General features: G+C 42.3%; 1 protein-coding gene across 1 annotated transcript in view; it reads left to right on the plus strand.

Annotated features, from left to right (window-relative positions):
* The window catches only part of LOC122558127 (mucin-6-like), a 187,827-nt gene that overhangs the window by 104,871 nt on the left and 55,567 nt on the right, over positions 1–27,389 (plus strand). Inside the window, exons 9-10 of the mRNA XM_043706446.1 lie at positions 8,809–8,931; positions 11,437–11,557. Coding sequence (XP_043562381.1) covers positions 8,809–8,931; positions 11,437–11,557 — 244 coding nt within the window. The remainder of the gene's footprint in view (positions 1–8,808; positions 8,932–11,436; positions 11,558–27,389) is intronic.

A 27,389-nucleotide genomic window follows, 5' to 3' on the forward strand; every position in this document is an offset into this window, starting at 1 on the left:
CATCTATAAAATTCCATGCAAGGATTGCCACAAACACTACGTAGGACAAACAGGAAGAAAGTTAGCCACCAGGATACATGAACACCAGCTAGCCACAAAAAGACACGACCCCCTCTCCCTCATAGCCCTACACACGGATGAAAAAAAAAACCATTTCGACTGGGACAACACATCTATCCTGGGACAGGCTAAGCAAAGACATGCCAGAGAATTCCTAGAGGCCTGGCACTCCAACCACAACGCCATCGACAAGCACATAGATCTAGATGCCATCTATCAACCCTCAGAAAACGAACAGGAAATGACATCACCACAAACCCCAGGAACCCCATCCAGGAGAAAGATATAAATAGAAAGCAGGAGATAACAGCTTCGCTTCACTTGGAAGTCGCCACTGATGATGTTACCTAGCCAGGTAATGAAACGTCTGGATATCAAACTTACAGCTCAGCGAGCAAACCTACATCCTAAACCTCAACCTGAGCTACAAACCTTGCGGTCGATGCTTTATTATTGGACAGCCGGCGACAGATTCTCAATGACCCCCAAAGTAGTGATGTATCTATTTGTGGTGACACTTCTCCACGAATCTCTGCTCGATGCACAAAGACAGTATTTTTTATAGGAATTAAACAAAAGGTATAAAAGTCACATGGTTGATAAGTCACAAAGATGTAAAAGGTTCAGAATATCAGTCTTTCTGACCCCGTGTATGCTGGCACCTAGCCTCAAAGGAGACCTCCACTTTCGGCACCATCTCTTCACTGCTGGGCCCACTTTGCTGAACCCTCACTTGTCTCGCAACCTCAAGAGTCTCTGTCTGTGCTGTCAGGCCATGCTGCTGCTTTGCCACAAGCCCTGCTTCAGCTGCACATGTTGCTTTGTTGGTGCCATCATCTTGAAGAGTCTGCTGCTGCCAACCCTGCCATCCCCAGTCGCTGGTGGAGTTTTGCTGCTGCTCCTGACAGCTCTAAATGCCAGGAGAACAACCTCACTGTTGTTGCTACCAGTCCTGAAAGCTGGGAGAACGATCCCACTGCTGCTGCCACCAGCCTTGAATGTCAGCCAGGAGGACAATCTTGCTGCTGCTGCAGTCGGCCCTGAATGCCAGGAGAGCGCATTTGCTGCCACTGCTTCAAACTCCGAATGACGAGGGAATGCACTCGATTCCTCCACCCCTAATCCCCAGGAAAATATCCTCGTGTCACCTTCCATTACTTTACTGATAAACGAGAGTGGATTGATGGGGTAATAATTAGAGTCACCGAGTCCTACAGCACAGCGACAGGCCCTTTGGCCAAAACTGGTCCATGCTGTCCAAAATGTCCATCCACGCTAACCCCATTTCCCTTCACTTGCCCATATCCTTCTAAACTTTTCCTACCCACGTAATGTCCACATGCCTTTTAAATGGTGTTAATATACACACCTGAGCCACTTCTGCTGGTAGCTTATTCCATATACGTACCATCCTCTGTGTAAAAACATTGCCCCTCAGGTTTCCTTTTATTCTTTCCTCTCTAACCTTAAACCCTCTAGTCCTCGATTCCCCAACCCTTGGAAAAAGACTGAGTGCGTTTATTCTATCCATGCCATTCATGATGTTATACAGTTCGATAAGAACCCCCCCTCAGTCTCTTATGGTCTAAAGAAAAGAGTCCTAGCTTGTTTAACCTCTCCCTGTAACTCAGGCCCTTGAGTCCTGACAACATCCTTGTAAACTTAATCTGCACTCTTTCCAATTTAATAACATCCATCCTGTAGCAAGGTGACTAAAGCTGACCATAGTACTCCAAGTATGGCCTCACCAACATCCTGTACAACATAACTTCCCAAATTCTCTTGTCAGTGTCCTGACTGATGAAGACAAATGTGCGAAAAGCCTTTTTCACTGCCCTGTCTACCTGTGACTCCACTGTCAGAGAACCGTGCACTTAGACTCCAAGGTCCCTCTGTTCCACGACACTCCTTAAGGCCCTATCATTCACCATGAAATTCCTTCCTTGATTTGACTTTCCAAATTGCAAGACCTCACACTGAGGCACTTCACGAGTCACAGGCCTCCAGTCTGACAAGAATCCTTCCACTATTACCCTCTGTTTCTTACCATCAAGTCAATTGTGTATCCAATTTGTAAGCTCCCGCTGGATTCCATGTGATCTAACCTTCAGAGCAGGATTAAATCTGATGTTCTCTTGTGTATGGATGTACAAAACAATTTTCCACATTGTCAGACAGATGCCAGTATTGTTGCTGTTCTAGAGCACCTTAGCTGGGGGCACAGCATGTTATGAAGCACAAGTATTCAGTATATTGTAAGGGCCCAAAGTCTTTCATTCAGCTCTTTCTTATTGTCATGTGAAGTGAACCAAATTAGTTGACAATTAGTATCTGTGAATTTGGTCATTTCTGGAAGAGGCTGTAATTGATCATCCACTTAGAATTTATGTCTGTGGATTGATGCAATGCTTTAGCCTTGTCTTTTGCACTGATGTGCTGGGCTTCCCATCACTGAAGATGGGGATATTTGTGTATACTCATCATCCAGAGGTTTGTTTACTTTTCTACCACTTCGCAACTGTATGTGGCAGGATTCCAGAGCTAAGATCTGATTGTTTGAGTGTGGAATCACTTGGCTCTATCTATCACTTACTGCTTTTAAGACAATAAGGACTTAAAGCAGGAATAGATAATTCAGCCACTTGAGCCTGCTCTGTCACTTAATACAATCATGGTTGATCTCATCTTCGCGTCAAGTACATTTTCTTACCCACTGCCAATAATCCTTTAACAGATTACTAATTAAAAATCTATCTCCTCTTTAAATTTATTCATGTCCCAGCACCCATGGCTCTGAAATAGAAAATTCCAAGATTTGAGAGAAATCATTGCTGTTCATCTCTCGCTTTTAAATCTGCCACCCCTTGGCCTAAAGCTATGATTCATTCTAGATTGACCATAACATCTGCTGTTGCATCCTTAACACCTTATATAACCTCAATTAGATCTCCTCTGATCATTTTAAACCCTAATCCTTCTAAATTCTAAACTCATCTCAATTCTTTCTAAAGTAATCTCACCTCTAGGACATCTCTGCAGGAGTTCATCAGGGTAGTGTCTTAAATTCCAATCAGCTCAATATTTCTGCTGTTTATCATGAAAGTAGTCTTGATTTGTAACTTCACTAGATTGACACCTTGTTTATAGGTATGCCTGATGTTGTTCCTGTCATGCTCTCTTCCACTTTTCAGTGAAACAGGGTGATCACCTTGCTTGATCCAAGATATGCTGAACTATGAGTTGCAGATTATGTTTGAGTACAATTTTGCTCTGCTGATTCCCTACGGTGTTCATGGATTTATAGTCTTAAAATTACCAGATTTATTCAAATTCTCTCCCATTTAGCTCAGTGATAGTGTCACTCATCATAATGAAGGTTATCCTCAATGTGATGTTGCAACTTTGTATTCACAAGGATTAACCATTGGAGTGATCACTCCAACTGATACTGATTTAACTGATGAAGAAGGACAAGGATGGACTTGAAATCAAAGTTCTCAACTGGGAATTGGTTTATTTTAACAAAATCAGATATGATTTGGCAAGAGTGCATTGGGAGCAGGTACTTCCAGATAAATCTGACTCATTCAAGAAGGAAATGTGGAGAGTACAAGGACAACATGTTTTGATAAAGAAGAAGGATGGAACCGTTAAATCTTATGAACACTGGCTGTTGAGAGATGTAAAACATTGAATTAAGAGAAAAAGGGAGGTGTGTGGCAGATACTGAGGACTTAAAACAGCAAAAGCCCTAGATGTCTATAGAATGTGCAAGAGGGAACTTATAAAGGAGATTAGGAGAGCTAAAAAAGGCATATGGAAGAAATCTGGTGGGCAAAATAAAGGAAAATCCAAAGTTATTTTGCAAGTACATTAAGGGTGAAAGGATAATGAGGGAAAGCGTTGGACCCATTATCACAGTGGTGATTAATAAGTGGAGCCAGAAGATGTAGGTAGAGTTAAGAGTGAATACTTTGGCTCTCTGTTCACTTGTGAGAGGGACGATATGAGTATAGATATCACTGAGAAAATCTGTGATATAATCAAATAATTTAGCATAGACAGAGAGGAGGTTATTAGTGGTTTGGCAGGTTTAAAAGTAGATAAATCTCCAGGGCCAAGTAAAATTTATACCAGATTATTGCGTGGAGGAAGTGGAAGGATGCTCACAAAAATTTTCAATTCCTCTGTAGCCGCAGAAGGGCCAAAGGACTGGAGAACAGTGGTACCAGTATTCAAGAAGGTAGCAAGGGATAAACGAGCAAGTTACAGAATAGTCAGTCTAACATAGGTGGTGGGGAAACTATTGGAAGCAATTTTGAGGATTGGAATTGACCTGTATTTGGGCGAACAGTCAACATGGTTTTATTAAGGGGAGGTCATGTGATGATGCTATGGATTTAAGATGTGTATTTTGTCCAATTTGTTTTTATGAAAACAGGTTGACATACAGGTGACAAGTGGTCTACTCAAAGCCAATAAACAGCTTGTGAGACCTTGTTTCTTTTTTAAAGTTGGACAATGGAAGATGCCTGAATGGGTGGTGTCAAGCTCCCACCCAGAACCAGGATTTTCCATTTTAGCTTTCTTCAGTTGCTGGAATCTTGATGCTGGATGTGGACGCTCTTACTCCTTCCTCTGTTACAACTAAAAGCTGAGATTCTCTTCCTGCTGCTATGTTAGACAATCTATTTTACCGAATTTGCCTTCAGCAAAGGTGTGTTTATGGGATGCTACTATACTGGAACAGTTAATTAACAGTAGTTAATATATATATTACTATTAAGAATTTTGATAGTTACACTTAAGTCAATGCTTTTATTTTTATTTTGCATTTTAACTGTAGTGTAAAAATGAAATGTGTTTTGCTTGAAGTTGAGTAGTTTGACCAATTGAATTGCATCTGGAATGCAGTGCCTTATGCTTAACTTTAAAATAAGGGTTGAGGCTATCTTCTTCATTTATTTTGAGGGGGTTTGGCCTGATTCATAACGGTCGTGTCTGATCAACTTGATTGAACTTTTCAAAGAGATGAATAGGTATATAGATGAGGGCAGTGCTTTTGATGTAGTTTACTTTGACTTTAGCGATGCCTTTGAAAAGATCCTGCCTGGGAGACTGAAGGTAAAGGCAAGAGCCTGTGGTATCCAAGGAAATTTGGCAAACTGGATCTGCAATTGGCCGAGTGAAAGGAAGCAGTCAGTGAGATTGAGGTGTGTTTTTTCTTACTGGAAGTCTGTGTCCACAGGGGACAGTGATGGAACCCTCGCTGTTTGTGCTTTATATTCATGATTTGGCTTTGAATGTAGGAGGATTGATCAGTATGTTTATGGATGATACAAAAAATGATGGGGTAGTAGATTGTGAGGAGGGCTGTTTTAGACTACAGCAGGTTGTAGTCAGACTGGCCACTTTGGCTGATCAGGGGCAAATGGAATTCAATCTGAAACGTGTGTTGTGACGCATGTAGGTAGGACAAACAAAGCAAGGGAAATGCATCATGAATAATAATACATAGTACATAAGGACTCTTGGAGACATTGAGCATCAGAGAGATTTTAGTCTACTTGTGCACCGTTCTTAAAGTTGTCCAGACAGGTGGATAAGGTGGTTAAGAAAGCATATAGTGTACTTTTATTAGATGGATACTTTGGAGTAGGCAGCGTGCGGGCTCCTGTGCCGGGGCTTATCCTGTTTGTCTGCAGTATTTTTTTCCTTTTTCCTTCTTCTCCGTCTTTTTTTCTAAAACTTGCCTGATAAAGTGAGCTCATTGGCAGGAGGTTGCTTCAATGGGCTCCGGAGCAGCGACAACATCCTCAGATAGAGCGTAACTACAGAGTCAGTCAGTTGGCTAGTGAAGCCTGGAGTGGGAATCTCACTTGTACATGGATGGATCCCCAGCGGCTCGGAAGCCTAGAGTTAGACACTCTCTTGGTGGTATGGTGTGGGTTGGGAAGCCCAGAGTGGGATACTCTCAGTGGCATGGCATGTGCTGGGAATCCCGGAGCGGGATACTGTCGGTGGTATGGCATGGGCTGGGAAGCCTGGAGCATTACTGTGGTGGTGGTATGCCGTAGCAGTGGAGGAAGAAAAGTTGGACTCTCTTTAAGTTATCATTTTTTTATTTTATTCTAATTTAATGTAAATGATGCATATGTACAGGCGACAAAACACACTTTTCACTGTGTTTTACATTGAATATTTGAAGGATATTCTATTTTATTCTAGTCTAGTCCACGCACAGAGTTTTAAGAGTAGGGAGGTTATGCCGGAATTGTATAAAGCATTGGTTAAAACACGTAGAGTAGTTTGTGCAGTTCTGGAAACTGCATTATAAGAAGGATGAGATAGCACTGGAGAGTGTGCAAAGGATATTTACTAGTATGTTGCCTGGACTGAAGAATTCTAGTTCCAAAGAAAGATTGGATAGATTAAGGTTGTTTTCCTTAGAGCATTAGGAGATTCAGAAGGGATGTACAAAGTTAAAAACCGTACAACATCAGGTTATAGTCTAACAGGTTTAAGTGGAAGCACTAGCTTTCGGAGCGCTGCTCCTTCATCAGGTGGTTGACAACCTGTAAGCCTGTTGGACTCTAACTTGGTGTTGTGTGATTTTTAACTCTGTACACCCCAGTCCAACACTGGCACCTCCAAATCAGAAGGGACATGATTGAGATGAAATTATAAGGGGTATTGATAGGGTAGACAAGAAGACATGTTTTTTTCCCTTTGATGGAGAGATTAATGACCAGGGGCACTGATTTTAGGGGAAGGGCAGAAGGTTTAGAGAGGATGTGAGGAAAGACTTTTTACCCAGAGGATGGTGAGAATCTGCACCACAAACAATCCATTGTCGGCTACTAATAGTCCCCATTAGTAGCTATTAATTTTCTTAGACCTTCATCCACTCTTTTGTCTGTCCAATTGTTTTTCTCACTTGTTGAGCTCTGTCCCCACCAATAGATTACTCCTCCCTCATCCCCAATCCTATCTTCTGCATAAACACCAACTTTTTCTTAGCTACCATCAGTTCTGAAGAAGGATCGTTGGACCTGAAATGTGAACTCTGATTTCTCTCTACAGATTCTACCAGACCTGCTGAGATTTTCCAGCAATTTCTGTTATTGTTTTTTGTCTGTAGGGGTGGTAGAGGTGGAAACACTCATGATATTTAAGAAATATTTAGTTGTGCACTTGTAATGCCAAGGCTATGGACTAAGTGCTAGAAAATGGGATTTAAACAGTTGGGCAGTTATTTTTGACTTATGCAAATGAAGTAGTTCATGGACCTCTGTGCTGTAGATCACTACCACCTTCTCAGGTGCGATAAATGATGGCCCAGTTTGTGAAGGCCACCTCCTATGAATGAATAGAAGAAAATTTTCCCTTTTATCTTCCTGCCCCTCTTAAATTTTGCTGGCTTAAAATTTCTTACATCTCTATCTTTCCTCAGTTCTGATGAAAGGTAATTGACTGGAAACTTTGTTTCAGGTGATCCAATGGCCAGACTGCTATTATTCTCGTGTAAACGTGAGTTGTACATGAGGACACTGCAGAATCTCAATCATAGCAGCCTCCGAAGGATTTGTCCATGAAATTGATGTTTCCCTTTGACAATTACTCTCTGCTTGGAACCCTTGAAAACCCTTAATTTAATTTGGAGAATTCTGAGGGTTCGAATAAAATTAAGTAAACAGTTAAGAAACTTTAGACTATAAATTGTGTAGTATAACTCCTGACCAAAGATTTCATTGACCCCATACTTACCTCACACACTTTCAACTACACTTCCCTGAGACCACTTAAATCCCCCAGACCCTGATCCAACATGCTTTCTCATCTTATTAGATCAACATCCCCAGCCCACTTCAGACCTGACATCCATTGTCACTGCTGCTAGACCTACATCCTTCCTTTCCTGGACATGCTCCCACCTTATGCTGCTCCAGGTCTGAAACTCCTGACTTTCCCTGCTCCTGGACCTGCAGAGCCTTCCTTTTCTGGACATGTTGTCACCTTACTCTGCTCTGGACCTGAACCCACCCCCAACTGCCTTCCCTTGCTGCTGTACCTGATGCAACCCTTCAGCCACTCCAGACCAGACCCTTCTTTCCTTACTCTGACCCTGATCCTCCTTCTCTTCTGCTGGCCCACACTCCCTTCCCCTCTTTGATGGCAGCTGTTTAAGTGTAGTCTCTGATTTCAGACCTTTAATTTTCAAAATATAGCAGTTGCCTGCTGCGAAAAAGGGGCATGGAATGCTATCCTCTGAAAGTTCTACGCTGCAAAAAAGCTGTCGGATTAGAAGTATGGCTCTGCATTTCTGAGGAGCTCTGAGGAATTTCCTGTCAGAAATGTAGACCTTCTTCCTTTCATAAAGAAGAAGGAGCAGATAGGTGATTTGCATGCGATTGCTATTGCACAAAAATTTGGCCTATTAGTTTTGTTTATTTACATAAAAGCAACCTGACCTGCTGAGTCAAGCACTCTTTGTTTTTATCATGGTTCCCCTCCATGGTCATTATATCCTACAAATCCTTGAAGTTCCACCCCCAGATAAATCAATTAATCCTAAAGCAAGGTGGTGCTTTCTTCAAGTTAATGAAATTTGTGGATGAAGGAAACAGGCTTATTCTTTTTAAGAATAGTTTTGTTTTCTGCTAAAACAAAATACCTCCACAGTTACAGAAGAACATTTAATTGGGAACATTTTTGAAAAGAAAACTCAATTTTTTTTCTTTGTTCCAGCAATGGCTGACTGTCCAGGAAACCAGATATACCGGGAATGTGGATCTCCCTGCAAATCTACTTGTTTAAATCCACAGTTTACCTGTGACAGTTATTGCAAACCTGGTTGCTTCTGTCCTCCTGGTAAGAGTGCTTTTTGAAAATAACAAATATACAGAAATCAATTTGTTACAGGTTTTGGTTCACTTAGTTCTAACATTTGATTTTAGTGCCTGTAATGAAATTTATAAAAACTATTTCAATAATCTTTGAAGAATTCAATGTTTTCATATATTGTGATGACCGATTTGCTTGTTGAAGTATAATTACTCAGTGGTTCGAGTTGCACTTGATGCAAAGGATAAGAAAGTTTTTGGTGTTAGAGGCTTAATATTGCAGTCTTAGAAATTTGTTGCAGAAGTTCCTCAGAGCAGCCTCCTAGTTCAGCCATCTTCCGTTGATTCTCCAAACTCTACATCATAAGAACTAGGAGCAGGGGTAGGTTGCCTGGCTGTTCGAGCCTGCTCCGCCATTCAATGAGATCATGGTTGATCTTTTTGTGGACTCACTTACCCACAAGATAGGGATAAAGCTGTTTGCTAGCAGCGCTACATTGTTCAAATCAGTTTCCTTGTGATGATTTGTCCTAGTTAACCAACTTGCCCCAGTTTGCCTGGGCTTCCCCGTCTGGCACTGGTGAACCCAAACTCCTGTTTCCTTTGAATCCATTGTTGATCCCTCATGAAGTCACTGAATACTACCAAAGTTGATCGGGTTGTTAAGAAGGCATATAGCGTGTTGGCTTTCATTAGTTGGGGGACTGAGTTTAAGAGCCGTGAAATTATGCTGCAGCTCTGTAGAGCTCTGGTTAGACTACACTTGGAATATTATGTTCTGTTCTCGTTGCCTCATTATAAGAAGGATATGGAAGAGTGCAGAGAAACAGGGCATGACTTATGAAGAAAGTTTGAGGGAGCTAAGACTTTTTTTATTGGACCGAAGAAGGGTGAGAGGTGTCTTAATAGAGCTGTACAAGATGATGAGAGGCATGGATAGAGTGAATAGCCAGACACTTTTTCCCAGGGGAAAAGTGGCTATCACAAGGGGGCATAATTTTAACATGATTGGAGGAAGGCTTAGGGGAGATGTCAGAAGTCGGTTCTTTACACAGAGAGTGGCGGGTACATGGAATGCACTGCCAGCAGTGGTAGTAGAGTCGGATACCTTAGGACCATTTATGTCTCTTGGATAGGCACATGGATGATAGTAAAATGAAAGGTATGTAGGTTAGTTTGATCTTAGAGTAGGATAAAATGTCAGCACAATGTTGAGGGCTGAAGGTCCTATACTGTGCTGTACTGTTCTGTGTTCTATGTTCTATATTATCCTGCTTTTTGTGTTCAGGATGTGCCTGGGCTCCTTTCCACAGACATCAGTGTTGTAACTGTCCTGGAAGAGCTTGGCTAGGGGAACAGCGACTTCTGGAGCACAAGTCTTCAGTATTATTGCTGGAATGTTGTCGAGTCCCATAGCCTTTGTCACCCTCACCTGAAGTGGGTGGCATAGTGGCTCAGTGGTTAACAGTTACCTCACAGCACTAGGGACCTGAATTTGATTCCATCCTAAGGCAACTGTCTGTGTGGAGTTTGCATGTTCTTTCCCCCTTCGTCTGCATGGGTTTCCTCCCACAGTCCAATGAAGTGCAGGTCAGGAGGATTGGCTATGCTAAAATGTCCATAGTGTCAAAGGACGTGTGGGTCTGGGTGGACTCGAAAGTCCGAATTGCTTACTTCCACACTGAAGGGATTCTATGATTCTAATCTATGATATGTTCATTTCAGTATCAAGGTAAGACTGGTGTCACTCCCCTCACTTGGTGAAGGGAGTGAATGTTGAGGATAGTGAATAAGGTGCCAGTCACATAGGCTGCTTTGTCTTCAATGTTTTCAAGCTTCTTGAGTGTTGTTGGAGATGCACTCATTTAGGCAAGTCGAGAATATTCCACCATATCCCTGAGTTGCGCCTTGTAGATGGTGAACAGACTTTAGGCAATATCCTGTCAGAAGATGAGTTACCTGATGCAGGATTCCTTGCTTCTGACTTGCTCTTGTAGCCACTGTATTTAAATAATTAATCCAGTTCAGTTTCTGGTCAGTGGTAACTCCCGGGATGTTGATAGTGGATTCCGTGACAGTAATGCAATTGAACAACATGGCTGGGCTGTCAAGAGCAAATTAAATTCTAAAGTAATGTTTTTGTTCATCTTCAAAAAAAGAACACTTACATGAGGATATCAGATGAAATCAAATATAAAAAGTATGTTGTTCCTTGTGTGCACTGCAACTGTACCTTAATGGCCAGTGAGAATGTTACCTGATACATTGTGAGTTATAGTTACTGTAAGTATGAGAATGAGAGTAATTTTAATTTAATCTTCCTGGTCTTCCTTTTGGCTCAACGGAATGGATAAGTGGACAGGATATAAATTGTGTGACAGGGAGCTCCTGATCTGTCACTTTGTTTTTGCTGGTTGCCTTGTATAGAAGTTACTGTTATGAGTTAAAATAAATAGGAAGTAACAGAGGGTGGCAAAATTCAACATTGTGATAGAAAGTAAAATGTTATTAATGCATGCTTAATTTGCTGCAGGAAGTGTTCTTGATGATATTACTTCAAAAGATAAATGCATACCACGACATGAATGCTCCTGTGTTCTAAATGGGAAAATTTATGCTCCAGGAGAAAAAATGGATTCATCATGTACTACCTGGTAATTAAATATTTTTACATTTATTGCCTTTGAATTTATAATCATCTCAGTTATAATGTAGAGTCGTAGAATCATAGAGATGTCCTGCACGGAAACAGATCTTTCGGTCCAACTCGTCCATGCCGACCAGATATCCTAATCTAATCTAGTCCTATTTGCCAGCACTTGGCCTATGATTCTGTTAACCCTTCCTATTTATACACCCATCCAGATGCCTTTTAAATGCTGCAATTTTACCAGCCTCCACCAATTCATCTGGCAGTTCATTCCATACATGCACCAGACTCTGTGTAAGAAAAGTTGCCCCCTAGGTCCCTTTTAAATTTTTCCCCTCTCACCCTAAACCTATGCGCTATTCCTGCAACCCAGGGAAAAGACATTGTCTATTTATCCTATCCATGCACTTCATGATTTATAGGTGCCCCCCCCTCAGCCTCCAACGCTCCAGGGAAGACAGCCCCAACCTCTTCAGCCTCTTCCGATAACTCAAATCCTCCAACTCTGGCAACATCCTTGTAAATATTTCCTGAATCCTTTCAAGTTTCACAACATCCTTCCAATAGGAAGGAGACCAGAATTGTATGCAATATTCCAAAAGTGGCCTAACCAATGTCGTGTACAGCCGCAACATGACCTCCCAACTCCTGTTCTCAATGCTCTGATCAATAAAGGAAAGCATACCTTCTTCACTATCACACCTGCCTGCGAATCTACTTTCAAGGAATTATGAACCTGTACTCCAAGGTCTCTTTGTTTAGCAACACTTCGCAGGACCTTATTATTAAGTGTATAAGTCCTGCTCTGATTTGCTTTTCCAAAATGTGGCACTTCGCATTTATCTAAATTAAATACCATCTGCCACTCCTCAGCCCGTTAGCGCATCTGATTAAGATCCCATGTCCACTACACCTCCAATTTTGGTGTCATCTGCAGACTTACGAACTATACATCCGATGTTCACATTCAAATCATTTATATAAATTACGAAAAGCAGTCAACCCAGCACTGATCCTTGTGGCACAACACTGGTCACAAGCCTCCAGGCTGAAAAGCAATCCTTCACCATGAAACTCTATCTTCTACTTTAGAGCCAGTTCTGTATCCAAGTGGCTACTTCTCCCTATATTCCATGAGATCCCACTTTGCTAACCAGTCTCCCATGAGGAACCTTATTGAATGCCTTACTGAAATCCATAGTGATCATGTCTATCACTCTGCCCTCATCAATTCTCTTTGTTACTTCTTCAAAAACCTCAATCAAGTTTTGTGAGACATGATTTCCCGTGCACAAAGCCATGCTGACTATCCCTAATCAGTCCTTGCCTTTCCAAATACAGGTAAATCCTATCCCTCAGGATTCCCTCCAACAACTTGCCCACCACCGATGTCAGGCTCACCAGTCTATAGTTCCCTGGCTTTTCCTTACCACCTTTCTTAAATAGTGGCACCACATTAGTCAAGCTCCAGTCTTCTGGCACCTCGCCTATGACTATTGGTGATCCAAATAGCTCAGCAAGGGGCCCAGCAATCACTTCCCTAGCTTCGCGTAGAGTTCCAGGGTACAGCTGATCAGAACCTGGGGATTTATCCACATTTACGTGTTTCAAGACATCCACCTCCTCCTTCTCTCTGGTATAGACATTTTTCAAGATGTCACTGTCTATTTCCCCACATTCTATGTCTTCCATGTTCTCTAGAGTAAACACTGATGCAAAATACCCATTTAGTATCTCTCCCATCTACGGCTTCACATGTAGGCTGCCCTGCTAATCTTTGAGGAGCCCAATTCTATCCCTAGTTACCCTTTTGTCCTTAATGTATTTCTAAAAACCCTTTGGATTCTCCTTAATTCTATTTACCAAAACTCTTATGTCCCCTTTTTGCCCTCCTCATTTCCCTCTTAAGTATACTCCTACTGCTTTTATACTGTTGTAAGATTCATTCAATCTGTGCTTTTAATCCTGACATATGCTTCCTTCTTTTTCTTAGCCACAACCTTAATTTCTATAGTCATCCTGCATTTCCTACACCTACCAACCTTTCCTTTCACCCTAAAAGGAATATATTGTCTCTGGATGCTTGTTATCACATTTTTGAAAGCTTCCCATTTTCCAGCCGTATTTTTACCTGCAAACATCTGTCCTCAGTCAGCGTTTGAAAGTTCTTGTCTAATACCGTCAAAATTAGCCTTCCTCCAATTTCGAACTTCAACTTTTAGATCCGGTCTATCCTTTTCCATCACTATTTTAAAACTAATAGAACTATGATCGTTGGCATAATAATGGAAACAGGCCCTTCAATGTGACTTGGTCATGCTGACTAAATTTCTTAAACTGAACTAGTCCCATTTGCCTGTCTTATCCATGTATCTCTGCAAATGTCTTTTAAATGTTATAATTGTAGCTCAACAATGTCCTCTGGCACCTTGTTCCATACACGCAACACCCTCTTTGTGAAAAGGTCCCTTTTAATTAGATTAGATTACAGTATGGAAACAGGCCCTTCGGCCCAACAAGTCTGTTATAATTGTAGCTCAACAATGTCCTCTGGCACCTTGTTCCATACACGCAACACCCTCTTTGTGAAAAGGTCCCTTTTAATGTTTCCAAGGGAAAAAAGTCTTTGGCTATTCACCTTATCTATGCCCCTTATAATTTTATAAGGTCACCCCTCAGTCTCTGACACTTCAGGGAATGAAGTCCCAGCCTGTTTAGCCTCTCCTTATAACTCAAACCTTCCAGTCTCGGTAATATCCTTGTAGAGCTTTATTGCACCCTTTCCAGTTTAATAACGTCCTTCCTATAACATGGCAGTTGTACTCAGTACTCCAAATGCGACCTTACCAATTTCTTGTACAGTTGTAACATAATGTGCCAACTCCTGTGCTCATTGCTCTGTCTTTTGAAAATGAGCATTTTTTTAACCACCCTGCCTATCTGTAACACTACTTACAAGGAACTATGTACCTACATCCCCAGGTCTGTCTGTTTAGCAACACTCCCCAGGCCCTACCATTAACAGTGTAAGTCCTGCCCTGATTTGTCTTATCAAAATGCAATATCTCGCACTTATCTAAATTAAATTCCATCTACCCATTTCGGCCCACTGGTCCAGTTGATCAAGATCCTGTTTTACTCTTAAATGACCTTCTTCACTGTCTGCGATACTACCAATTTTGGTGTCTTTTGCAAAATTACTAACCCTGCCTCCGATATTCTCATTCAAGTTGTTTATATAATTGGCAAACAACAGTGGAACCAGCGCTGATCCTTGCGATACACTCCAGTCTGAACAATAATGCTTTACAGCCATTCTGTGTCTCCTACCATCAAGCCAATTTTATATCCAGTTGGCTAGCTCTCCCAGGATCCCATGTGATCTAATTTTACTAACAAGACTACCATGTGGAACCTTGTGGAGTACCCTAGTAAAGTCTGTGTAGACAATGCCTATTGCTTTGCCTTCATCTGTCTTCTTGGTCACCTCTGCGAAAATCTCAGTTAAATTTGTGAGTCATTATTTTTCACGCACAAAGCCATGCTGACCATCCCTAATCATTCCTTGCCTTTCCAAATGCATGAGGAGAAAGTGAGGTCTGCAGATGCTGGAGATCAGAGCTGGAAATGTGTTGCTGGAAAAGCGCAGCAGGTCAGGCAGCATCCAGGCAACATCCAAATGCATGTAAATCCTGTCTCTCAGACTCCCCTCCAATAACTTAGCAACCGCTGATGTCAGACTCACTGATCTGTGCTTCCCTGCCTTTTCCTTGCAGCCTGTTTTAAATAATGGCACAACATTAACCATGCTCCAGTCTTTCAGTCTCTCATTCCTGCCTATGATACAAATATCTTTGCTAGGCACCCCACAATTTTTTCCCTAGTTTTCCACAATGTCCTGGGATGCACTTGATTAGGTCTCAGGGATTTGTCTGTCTTTATGCATTTTTTAAACTCTCCAGCACTTACTCTTCTGTAATATGGATTCTTCAAGACATCACCATTTATTTATCTGAGTTCCCTAGCTTCTATGTCTTTCTCCATGATAAGCACTAACGAGAAATATTTGGTCATCCATCTCCTATGGTTCCACAAATGGATGATCTAATTGATCTTTAAGAGGCCCTATTCTCTAAGTCTTTGGACTGTGAGTACTAAAATGTGCATTTTTTTTCAATATTTATAAAATGTTTTTGACAACATCAGTTTGGTATAACGTATACATGTATAATCCTTAATGGATAATATATCTTACATCTACTTTGTCAACTTGTTTTTCATTATGTTGATCTGCTTCTATTACTATATTTGTTTAAAATCTTCTAGATGGACTTTCCATCTGACCTATCTGACTTCCTGATGTCTCATTCCTGTCATTATATTAGTTCATTTTTTTTTCCAGTGCTAGTTCCTAAGTCCATATCTGTGATGCATTTATTTATTTAAATTTGTCAACAGTATGGCTTTGGACTTCTTATAGTTCTTTGAAAATGCTTTTTGACCATCTTAAAAACTTTTTCTGTCAATAACACATTTCGCCTTCCAAGTAATGTTAGAAAAGTATTTACCAATTTGATCCAAATATTTTTTTCTTAAAATCATGATTAAATGTCTATAAGATCACAATGTTTAAGAGCTGAAGATGACTGTTCAGCAGTTCTTTCGGGTTTTTGTTTACTGCTAAGACTCATGTTCTGTTATTTTGATGTTTATTTATGTATGAGGAGAAAGTGAGGACTCCAGATGCTGGAGATCAGAACTGAAAATGTGTTGCTGGAAAAGCGCAGCATGTCAGGCAGCATTCAAGGAGAGGGAGAATCGACGTTTCGGGCATGAACCCTTCTTCAGGAATGAGGAAAGTGTGTCCAGCAGGCTAAGATAAAAGGTAGGGAGGAGGAACTTTGGGGAGGGGCGTTGGAAATGCGATAGGTGGAAGGAGGTCAAGGTGAGGGTGATAGGTGTTCTTAATCCTTTGCCCTTGGATATTGTGCTATTTCACTAACAGGTCAACAAAAGCACGCTTCCCAGAATGGAATTGGGTCCATGTTGTAATAATATGTTCAATTAGTGCTTTTAGTTCATATGTTCAGCTTTGACTGCACCGTTGAAATGACCATGGAAGTACAATGTGGCATCAGTGTCAATCAAGAGTACTTTCCTCTCCCCCCTGGCTTGGTAGGGAGCCAAAGTCAAAAGGACCAACGTTACAACATTCAAGCTTTTTTCGCAAATGGCTTAAATTAATAAGTGACTTTTTCTTATGCTGCCAAATTTGAAATCATTGAAATATCTCATTCTTTGGGAGAACTCACTGTGCCTGTTTTGCGAGTGTTAAACATGTAGCAATCTCTGCCCACAAGTTCCTATACCAGATGTATACTCCTGGCATGGAAGTCGCTATATTATGCTCCCACTGTTTGTAAGAATAAAAACATACGAAACAGGAGCTGGAGAACATAGGAACGTAAAAGCTCGGAGCAGATGTAAGCCATTCAGCCCCTTGAGCCTGCTGTGACATTTAATATGATCAGGGTTGATCTCATCTCGGTCTCAACTCCACTTTCCTGCCCACTCTCTATAACCCTTTAACCTACTGCGAATCCTCTTGCAACGATGCCTTCCTTGAAGAATTTCAGTAAGTCTCTCCTCCCTACCTTTTATCTTAGCCTGCTGGACACACTTTCCTCATTCCTGAAGAAGGGCTCATGCCCGAAACGTCGATTCTCCTGCTCCTTGGATGCTGCCTGACCTGCTGCGTTTATTTATGTATATATGGAAGCTGTACACATCAAAATAGAGGTACACAACACAAATTATATTGTGACGACAAAGGTTTTGTACTATTTTTACAGATATCAAGCTTCTGTTCAACAATAACTACAGATAGTAGTTTCCAAACGAGTTACACACTTTTCATTTCTATCCCTGTCTAATCCTGGTTGCATAATTCGCAATCCAAGACCATATACATGACTATACAATCCAGTCACGTTCGAACTAATATATATGTCTATGCTATCCAATTCTATTCAACCTAACGCACATTATTGTATTTTCTGAACATATCATTACAGGCTTACATCCCATACTGTAAAATCATGTAACTGTTGTTACAGGAAACATAATCTGTTCATTTATAGAGTCTTAGAGTCATAGAGATGTACAGCACAGAAACAGTTCCTTCGGTCCAACTCGTCCATGCCAACCAGGTATCCCAACCCAATCTACTCCCACCTGCCAGCACCTGTCCCATATCCCACCAAACCCTTACTAATCATGTACCCATCCAGATGCCTTTTAAATGTTGCAATTGTACTAGCCTCCACCACTTCCTCTGGCAGCTGATTCCATACATTTACCACCCTCTGCGTGAAATAGTTGCCCCATAGGTCTCTTTTATATCTTGTCCCTCTCACCCTAAACCTATGCCCTCTAGTTCTGGACTCACCCACCCCAGGGAAAAGACTTTGTCTGTTTACCCTATCCATGCCCCTCATGATTTTATAAACCTCTATAAGGTCACCCCTAAACCTCTGCCACTCCAGGGAAAACAGCCCTAGCCTATTCAACCTCTCCAGATAGCTCAAATCCTCCAACCCTTGTAGATCTTTTCTGAACGCTTTCAAGTTTCACAACATCTTTCCGATAGGAAGGAGACCAGAATTGCATGCAATATTCCAACAGTGGCATAACCAATGTCCTGTTCAGCTGCAACATGACCTCCCAACTCCTATTCTCAATACTCCGACCAATAAAGGAAAGCATACCAAATGCCTTCTTCATTATCCTATTTACCTGTGACTCCACTTTCAAAGAGCTACGAACCTGCACTCCAAGGTCTCTTTGTTCAGCAACACTCCTTAGGACCTTACCATCAAGTGTGTAAATCCTGCTAAGATTTGCTTTCCCAAAATGCAGCACCTTGCATTTATCTAAATTAAACTCCATCTGCCACTTCTCAGCCCATTGGCCCATCTGATCAAGATCCTGTTGTAATCTGAGGTAATGTTCCTCACTGTCCACTACACCTCCAATTTTGGTGTCATCTGCAGACTAACAAACTATACCTCTTATGCTCACATCCAAATTATTTGTATAAATGATGAAAAGTAGTGGACCCAACACTGATCCTTGTGGCGCTCCACTGGTCGCAGACCTTCAGTCTGAAAAACAACCCTCCACCACCATCCTCTGTCTTCTACCTTTGAGCCAGCTCTGTATCCAAATATTAGTTCTCCTTGTATTCCATGAGATCTAACCTTGCTAACCAGTCTCCCATGGGAAACCTTGTCGAACGCCTTACTGAAGTCCATATAAATCACATCTACTGCTCTGCCCTCATCAATCCTCTTTATTACTTATTCAAAAAACTCAGTCAAGTTTGTGAGACATGATTTCCCATGCACAAAGCCATATTGACTATCCCTAATCAGTCCTTGCCTTTCCAAATACATGTATGTCCTATCTCTCAGGATTCCCTGCAACAACTTGCCCACTACCGATGTCAGGGTCACTGGTCTATAGTTCCCTGGCTTGTCCTTACTGCTTTCTTAAACAATGGCACCACCTTAGCCAACGTCCAGTCTTTCGGCACCTCACCTGTGACTATCGATGATACAAATATCTCAGTAAGAGACCTAGCGATCACTTCCCTGACTTCCCACAGAATTCTAGGGTACACCTGATCAGGTCCTGGGGATTCATCCACTTTTATGCATTTCAAGATATCTAGCACTTCCTCCTCTGTAATATGGACATTTTTCAAGATGTCACCATCTATTTCCCTACATTCTAGATCTTCCATATCTTTTTCCACATAAATACTGATGCAAAATAGTCGTTTAGTATCTCTCCCATCTCCTGCAGCTCCACACAAAGATCGCCTTGCTGATCTTTGAGGGACCCTATTCTCTCTCTAGTTACCCTTTTGTCCTTTCTTCCTCTGCATCAGCTCCCCCAGTAGTCCTTGGCAAATGCTCAAGTATATGTGTTGAAGACTCCTTCTTTGTTGTTCAGAACCTGCCAGTTGTTTAGATCCTGGATAGTCTTAAACTGCTGAGCTATATACATTATGTGTCATTGCATTTTCCCTCTCCCATTTTCCTTCATATGGTATGGGCTCCTGTTTATATTTCCTGAAGATCCTTTTTTGGTGGCAACATAGACGGAATTGTCTACACTAACATTATCAGGTTACAGACTGTCACTGCCCTCTGAAAACTTTTTAACCCCCCTGCTGTGTTGTATTCTGTGGCTGATCTGGCCATTTTGATTGCTGCTTGGATAGCGAGAGTCATCTAAACTCATCCTTGATTCATTTGTTCCTTGGCTGTCTGTATATTATTGGCATGTGAACTTTGTGGCTTCGTATATGGCCGTTCAAGCGATCTGGCCTTGGGTTTCATTCGTCAATTCAGTGTTGTTGCACCATGGACTGTACATGTGTGTGGTTGTCTGATCTAGTAAATGGATGTCTCCTAAGATGACGGAGAGAGTTGCTTGCTTACAAGGCTGGGTGGGTACTAAGCATCTCAATCCCCCAAAAACCATTTCAATCTGTGCTGTCATAAAACAACGCTGTGTTGGTGAAACTCGTATTGCTCCAGAAGCTTACCAAGGTAAGTGTGATCTTAATTAATCAAAGGCTCTGAGGTCTGGCATGTGCACATAATGAAGTTTGTGATCCTGCACGTCATTCACCACATCCACTGCTTGGCCTTCACCAACTTGTGTCGTCACATCCTCAAAGAACTCAATAAGGTTTTGTAAGGCATGACCTGCCCCTCACAAAGCCAAGCTGACAATTTTTAATCAAACTATGTTTTTCCAAATAGTCATAAACCTTATCTTACAGAATCCTTTCCAGTACCTTGCTTACCACAGATTTTAAATATCCCAAAATACTCCTTTCTGACAATTAACATTAGTTTTTTGGTCATCATTAGACTCTTAATTCCAGATTTGTATTGAATTCAAATAGCACCATCTACCATGGTGGGATTCAAAGCTAGGTGCCAAGAATATTACCTGGGTGTCTGGATTATTTGTCTTGCAATAATACATCTCGGCCATCATCTCCCCTAGGGCAGCTACAGCCCACTCTTGCATCTTTGTGACTGTAGTTGTCATTTTCCCTTCCGACTCCCCAGCCCCAGCTTCTGATTTTATTCACCCCAGTCCAACACCAGCACCTCCACATCATGCCTATCCTGTTTATGGGTAGCCCTTCACTATTCTTCTGGATCCATCTATGTCGAGGTCATATCTGTTTCCTACAGTGCCTTGTCTCAGACTCAGTCTCAGCAATAATTGCTGTGCTGTATTCCTCCCCTTCCATATTCACCAATCCTGCAGAGTTATTATCCTTATCTCCTACTGTATGGATCTCCCATTGTGCCTTCTGGCATCTGATACTGTTTTCAGTTGTCCTGTATATAGGATTTGTACTGTTGTATATGATGTGTGTAAAACCACTTCTCCCAGTATACTTACTGTTTCTCTAACCCTCAAAGTCCCCAGGCTGTACAGTCCAATGCCTAGATGCAGCATGTTAATCCTATGGATACTGGTTACTGCTTGTTGGAATGGTATGACACAGGTGTTTGTGTTTTTGTATAGCACCCCATATTTTTGTGGTAATGTATGTGGAAGGGGTGTGTCAAATCCAGAAGTCACAGCTTTCTATAAAGGATTTGACACACTCTTGGGTTCAATTGCTCAGTCAATGGTTTTCCTTCCTTTGTCAAGTTCTGTATTGGTTTCACGTTTTCCAAGTAATTGCGTACAAAGTTCCTAAAGTATTTGAATAACCCACTTTCCATATTGTCGTTGGATGGGACAGGATTAGAATAGCCCTTATCTGTTCACATGGAAGCTCTTTTATTTCCTGCGATATGCTGTATCCTGATATGTTTCTCTCTGCTATCCCACCTGTGCTTTAGTCTTCAACTAAGAAAAACTTTGGTGAGCCTTTTGTTGTCCCTTTCTTCTGTAACTGTGTCTCCGAGTTCCTTACCTCAATTGTTGGTAAAGTGTTGGAAAAGGTTGTAAGAGATAGGATTTATAATCATCTAGAAAAGAATAATTTGATTAGGGATAGTCAGCACGGTTTTGCGAAGGGTAGGTCGTGCCTCACAAACCTTCTTGAGTTCTTTGAGAAGGTGACCAAACAGATAGATGAAAATAAACCGGTTGATGTGATGTATATGGATTTTAGCAAGGCGTTCGATAAGGTTCCCCACAGTAAGCTATTGTACAAAATGCGGAAGAATGGGATTGTGGGAGATATAGCAGTTTGGATCAGTAATTGGCTTGCTGAAAGAAGACAGAGGATGGTGGTTGATGGGAAATGTTCATCCTGAAGTCCAGTTACCAGTGGTGTACCGCAAGGGTCAGTGTTGGGTCCACTGCTGTTCGTCATTTTTATAAATGACCTGGATGAGGCGTAGAAGGGTGGGTTAGTAAATTTGCAGACGACACTAAGGTCAGTGGAGTTTTGAATAGTGACGAAGGATGTTGTAGGTTACAGAGAGACATAGATAAGCTGCAGAGCTGGGCTGAGAGGTGGCAAATGGAGTTTAATGTGGACAAGTGTGAGGTGATTCACTTTGGTCGGAGTAACCGGAATGCAAAGTACTGGGCTAATGGTAAGATTGTTGGTCGTGTAGATGAGATCTCGGTGTCCAGGTACACAGATCCTTGAAAGTTGCCACCCGAAACGTCGATTCTCCTGCTCCTTGGATGCTGCCTGACCTGCTGCGCTTTTCCAGCAACACATTTTCAGGGTTAAGACGGCATACAGTGTTTTAGCTTTTATTAATAGAGGGATCGAGTTCCGGAACCATGAGGTTATGCTACAGCTGTACAAACTTCTGGTGCAGTTACACTTGGAGTATTGTGTACAGTTCTGGTCACCGCATTATAAAAAGGATGTGGAAGCTTTGGAAAGGGTGCAGAGGAGATTTACTAGGATGTTGCCTGGTATGGAGGGAAGGTCTTATGAGGAAAGGCTGAGGGACTTGAGGCTGTTTTCGTTAGAGAGAAGAAGGTTGAGAGGTGACTTAATAGAGACATATAAGATAATCAGAGGGTTAGATAGGGTGGAGAGCCTTTTTCCAAGTGTGGTGACGGTGAGCATGAGGGGGCATCGCTTTAAATTGAGGGGTGATAGATATAGGACAGATGTCAGAGGTAGTTTCTTTACTCAGAGAGTAGTAAGGGTATGGAATACTTTGCTGCAACGGTAGTAGATTCGCCAACTTTAAGTACATTTTAAGTCGTCATTGGACAAGCATATGGACATACATGGAATAGTGTAGGTTAGATGGGCTTCAGATTGGTATGACAGGTCGGCGCAACATCGAGGGCCGAAGGGCCTGTACTGCGCTGTAATGTTCTATAGTCTGTTCTATCATCTGAAATCTGCGGATGACACCAAAAATGGTGATATAGTGGCAAAGCTCACATCCACATGAATTAATGAAGAGTATAAAAAAGCAAGACACCGATGGGTTTAAAATGATAAAGCGAATGTACGGATGGCTGTCTATGTTTGGCAGAAGTTGTTGGGAGTAATTTAGGAGACGCGTGGTCCAGGGAGGATGAGGCAACTGTGGCTAGACACCGATGGGTTTAAAATGATAAAGCGAATGTACGGATGGCTGTCTATGTTTGGCAGAAGTTGTTGGGAGTAATTTAGGAGACACAGCAGAGATTCGTTCTGAGGACAAAGAAGCGTGGTCCAGGGAGGATGAGGCAACTGTGGCTGACTAGGGAAGTCAGGGATAGCATAAAAGGAAAAGAGAAAACATAATGTGGCAAAGGGCAGTGGGAAACCAGAGGACTGTGAAGCTTACAAAGCCCAATAGAGGGAAACAAAAAAAAGAAATTAGGAGGGAGAAGATTAAATATGAGGATAAGCTGGTCAGAATTATAAAGGAAGACTGTAAGATTTCTTTAGATATATAAAGGGCAAAAGAGAGACAAAAATGGAAGTGGGCCACTAGAAAATGATACTGAAGAGGTACTAGTGGGGAGCAAGGAAGTGACTGAGGAACTGAATAATTACTTTGCTTCAGTCTTCACGGTGGAAAACATGAGTAATATTCCAAACATTCAAGAGAGTGAGGGGGCAGAGCTGAGTATAATGGCCATAGCCAAAGAGAAGGCACTAGAAAAACTGAATGCCCTGAAGGTTAATGAAACACCTGGACTAGATGGACTATACACCAGAGTTCTCAGATAACTGAAGAGATAGTGGAGGCATTAATGACGATTTTTTAAAGAATCACTAGAATCATGGAGGGTCCCAGAGAAGTGGAAAATCGCTAATGTGACACCCTTGTTTAAAAAGTGAGAAAGGCAAAAGACAGAAAATTACAGGCCGATTAGCCTAACCTTGGTTGAGGGTAAGATCTTGGAATCCATTGTGAAGGATGAGATTTCTGAATACTTAGAAGTGTATGGTAAATTACGGCAAAGTCATCATGGTTTCATCAAGGGGAGGTCATGCCTGACAAATTGCTAGAATTCTTTGAGGAAGTAACAAGAAAGTTAGACCAAGGAGAGCCAATGGATGTTATCTACCTGGACTTCAAGAAGGTCTTTGACAAGGTGCTGCACAGGAGGCTACTGAATAAAATAAGGGCTCATAGTGTTAGAGGCAAGGTGCTAGCATGGATAGAAGCTTGGCTATCTGGCAGAAAGCAGAAAGTGGGGGTAAAAGGGTCTTTCTCAGGACGGTAGGCAGTGACAACTGGTGTTCCAAAAGGCTCAGTGTTGGGAGCATAACTATTCACTTTACACACTCATGATCTAGATGAAGGAACTGAGGGCATTCTGGCTAAGTTTGCAGATGATACAAAGATACGTGGTGGGTCAGGTAGCATTGAGGAGAAGGGGAGGCTGCAGAAGGATTTGGACAAAGAAGTGGACAAAGAAGCAGCAGATGGAATACAATGTAGGAAAGTGTGAGGTCATGCACTTTGGTAGGAAAAGTAGAAGCATGGACAATTTTCCAAATGGGGAGATAATTCGGAAGTCTGAAATGCAAAGAGACTTAGGAATTCTCGTCCAGGATTCTCTGAAGGTAACCTTGCAGGTTGAGTCAGCAGTAAGAAGACAGTGAGGACTGCAGATACTGGAAAAGTGTGGTGCTGGAAAAGCACAGCAGGTCAGGCAGCATCCAAGGAGCAGGAACGTCAACGTTTCTGGCATTAGCCCTTCATCAGGAATGTGGGACGGGGGAGGAGTTGGGAAAGGGGCTGAGAGATACATAGGAAAGGGTGGAGCTGGGGCAAGGTAGCTTGGATGGTGATAGATAGATGCAGGTGGGGTGTGATGGTGATAGGTCAGAGTGGAGGGTGGAGCGAATAGGTGGGAAGGAAGAAGGACAGGTGGACACTTTAAGGGGGTAGTGTCGAGTTGGAGGGTTGGATCTGGGATGAGGTGGGGAAAACAGGAAATGAGGAAACTGGTGAAATAGACATGTGGTTGGAGGGTCCCAAAGCGGAAGATGAGGCGTTCTTCCTTCAGGCATCGGGTGGCTAGGATTTGGCAGTGGAGGAGGTCCAGGACTTGCATGTCCATGCCGGAGTCAGAGGGGAAATTGAAAGTGGTCGGCCACAGAGCGGTGGAGTTGTTTGCTGTGTATGTGTCCCAGAGATGTTCTCTGAAACATTCTGCGAGTTGGCATCCCGTCTTCCCAGTGTAGAGGAGACCACACTGAGAGCAACGGACACAGTAGGTGAGGTGTTTGGATGTGCAATAAAGTCTCTGCTGGGTGTGGAAGAATTCTTTGGGACTTTGGCTGGAAGTGAGGGGGGAGATGTGGGTGCAGGTTTTACAATCAGCCACACAGCATCAACATTGATTTTACCAATTTCCTCATCTCCCCTCCCTCCACCTCATTCCAGATCCAACCATCCAACTCGGCATCTGCCCTTGAATTGTTCTACCTGTCCATTTTCCTTCCTGCCTATCTGCTCCACCCTCTCCTCTGACCTATCATCATCACCCCTCCCACCTGAATCTACCTATTGCCTTCCAATCTACCTTTCTCCCCAGTCCCACCTCCCTCCTGTTTATTTCACAGCTCCCCCCCAAACATTGCCGATGAAGGGCTTGCCCGAAACATCAACTCTCTTCCTCGGATGCTGCCTGACGTGCTGTGCTTTTCCAGCACCATACGTTAGGAAGGCTAATGCAATGATGGCATTTATTTTAAGAGGACAGTTCAAGAAGGCGGCTCAGCGCCACCTTCTTGAGCAATTAGGGTCAGGCAATTAATGCTGGCCCAGCCAGTGGCACCCACATGTTGTGAATAAAGAGAAGATTATAAAATGAAGCTGCAGAGAGGAAACAAGGTCTTTTCCCTCGGGTGAGGGACACCAGAACTAGAGGGCATAGGTTTAGGGTGAGAGGGGAAAGATATAAAAGAGACCTAAGGGACAATGTTTTCACACAGAGGGTGGTGCATGTATGGATTGAGCTTCCAGAGGAAGTGGTGAAGGCTGGTATAATTACAGCATTTAAAAGGCATCTGGGTGGGTATATGAATAGCAAAGGGTCAGAGGGATATGGGTCAAGTACTGGCAAATGGGACAAGATTAGGTTGGGATATCTGGTCGGCGTGGACAAGTTGGACTGAAGGGTCTGTTTCCTTACTGTGCTTCTGTATGACTTCTATGACTTCACTTGAATAGAAAAGCAAGGATGTACTTCTGAGGCTGAATAAGGCTCTAGTCAGACCACATTGGGAATATTGTGTGAAGTTTTGGACCCCATATCTCAGGAAGGATGTACTGCCCTGGAACATGTTCAGAGGAGGTTAACGAGAATGGTCGCAGGAATGAAAGGCTTAACATGTGAGGAACTTTTGAGGAGTGAGTTTTGAGAAGATTTGTAGCTCAGGTTGAGGTTCTGGATGTAGGTTGCTCGCTGAGCTGGAAGGTTCATTTCCAGACATTTCATCACCCTGCTAGGTAACATTTTCAGTGAGCCTCAGCCAAAACACTGCTGATAATTCCTTCTTTCTATTTGTGTGTTTGGATTTCTTTGGGTTGGTGATGTCATTTTCTGTGGTGACATCACTTCCTGTGGTGACATCACTTCCTGTTCTTTTTCTCAGGGGGTGGTAGATGGTGTCTAACTCGATGTGTTTGTTGATATCCAGAACTTCTGGGGACTCTGGGTTTATACTGGGAGATTAGAAGAATGAGGGGGTATCTAATTGAAACAAAAGAGTACTGAATGGCCTGGACATAATAGATGCTGGGAAGATGTTTCCATTGGTAGGAGAGGCCAGGACCTGTGGGCACAGTCTTAAAGTAAGGGGAAGACCTTTTAGAACAGAGGTAAGGAGAAAACTTCATCCGCCAGAGAGTGGTGAATCTATGGAATTCATTTCCAGAGAAGGCTATGGAGGCCAGGTCATTGTGTAAATTTAAGACTGAGATAGATAGGTTCTTGAATATCAAGGGTTAAAGGAAGAAAGAAAGAGAATGGGTTGAGATACTTATCAGCCATGACTAAATAGCAGAGCAGACTCGATGGCCTGAATGGCCTAATTTCTCTCTTATGTCTTATGGTCTTATTTAAAAGCGATGAAGTAACAGGACTGGATGAAATACATCCATGCTGAGAGAAGTGAACATAGAAATTGTGGATACGCTGGCCATCATTTCAGAGATTTTCTTAGTCTCAGGGGTGATGCTAGAGTCTTTAAAAAACAGTTGGATGAGAATATAGGAGGCATGGTTAGTAAGTTTGAAGTTGACACCAAACTTGATGCTATAGTGGACAGTGAAGAAGGCTATCTGAGATTATGAAGGGACCTT

Source organism: Chiloscyllium plagiosum, chromosome 16, assembly GCF_004010195.1.
Source record: "Chiloscyllium plagiosum isolate BGI_BamShark_2017 chromosome 16, ASM401019v2, whole genome shotgun sequence".
NCBI lineage: Eukaryota > Metazoa > Chordata > Chondrichthyes > Orectolobiformes > Hemiscylliidae > Chiloscyllium > Chiloscyllium plagiosum.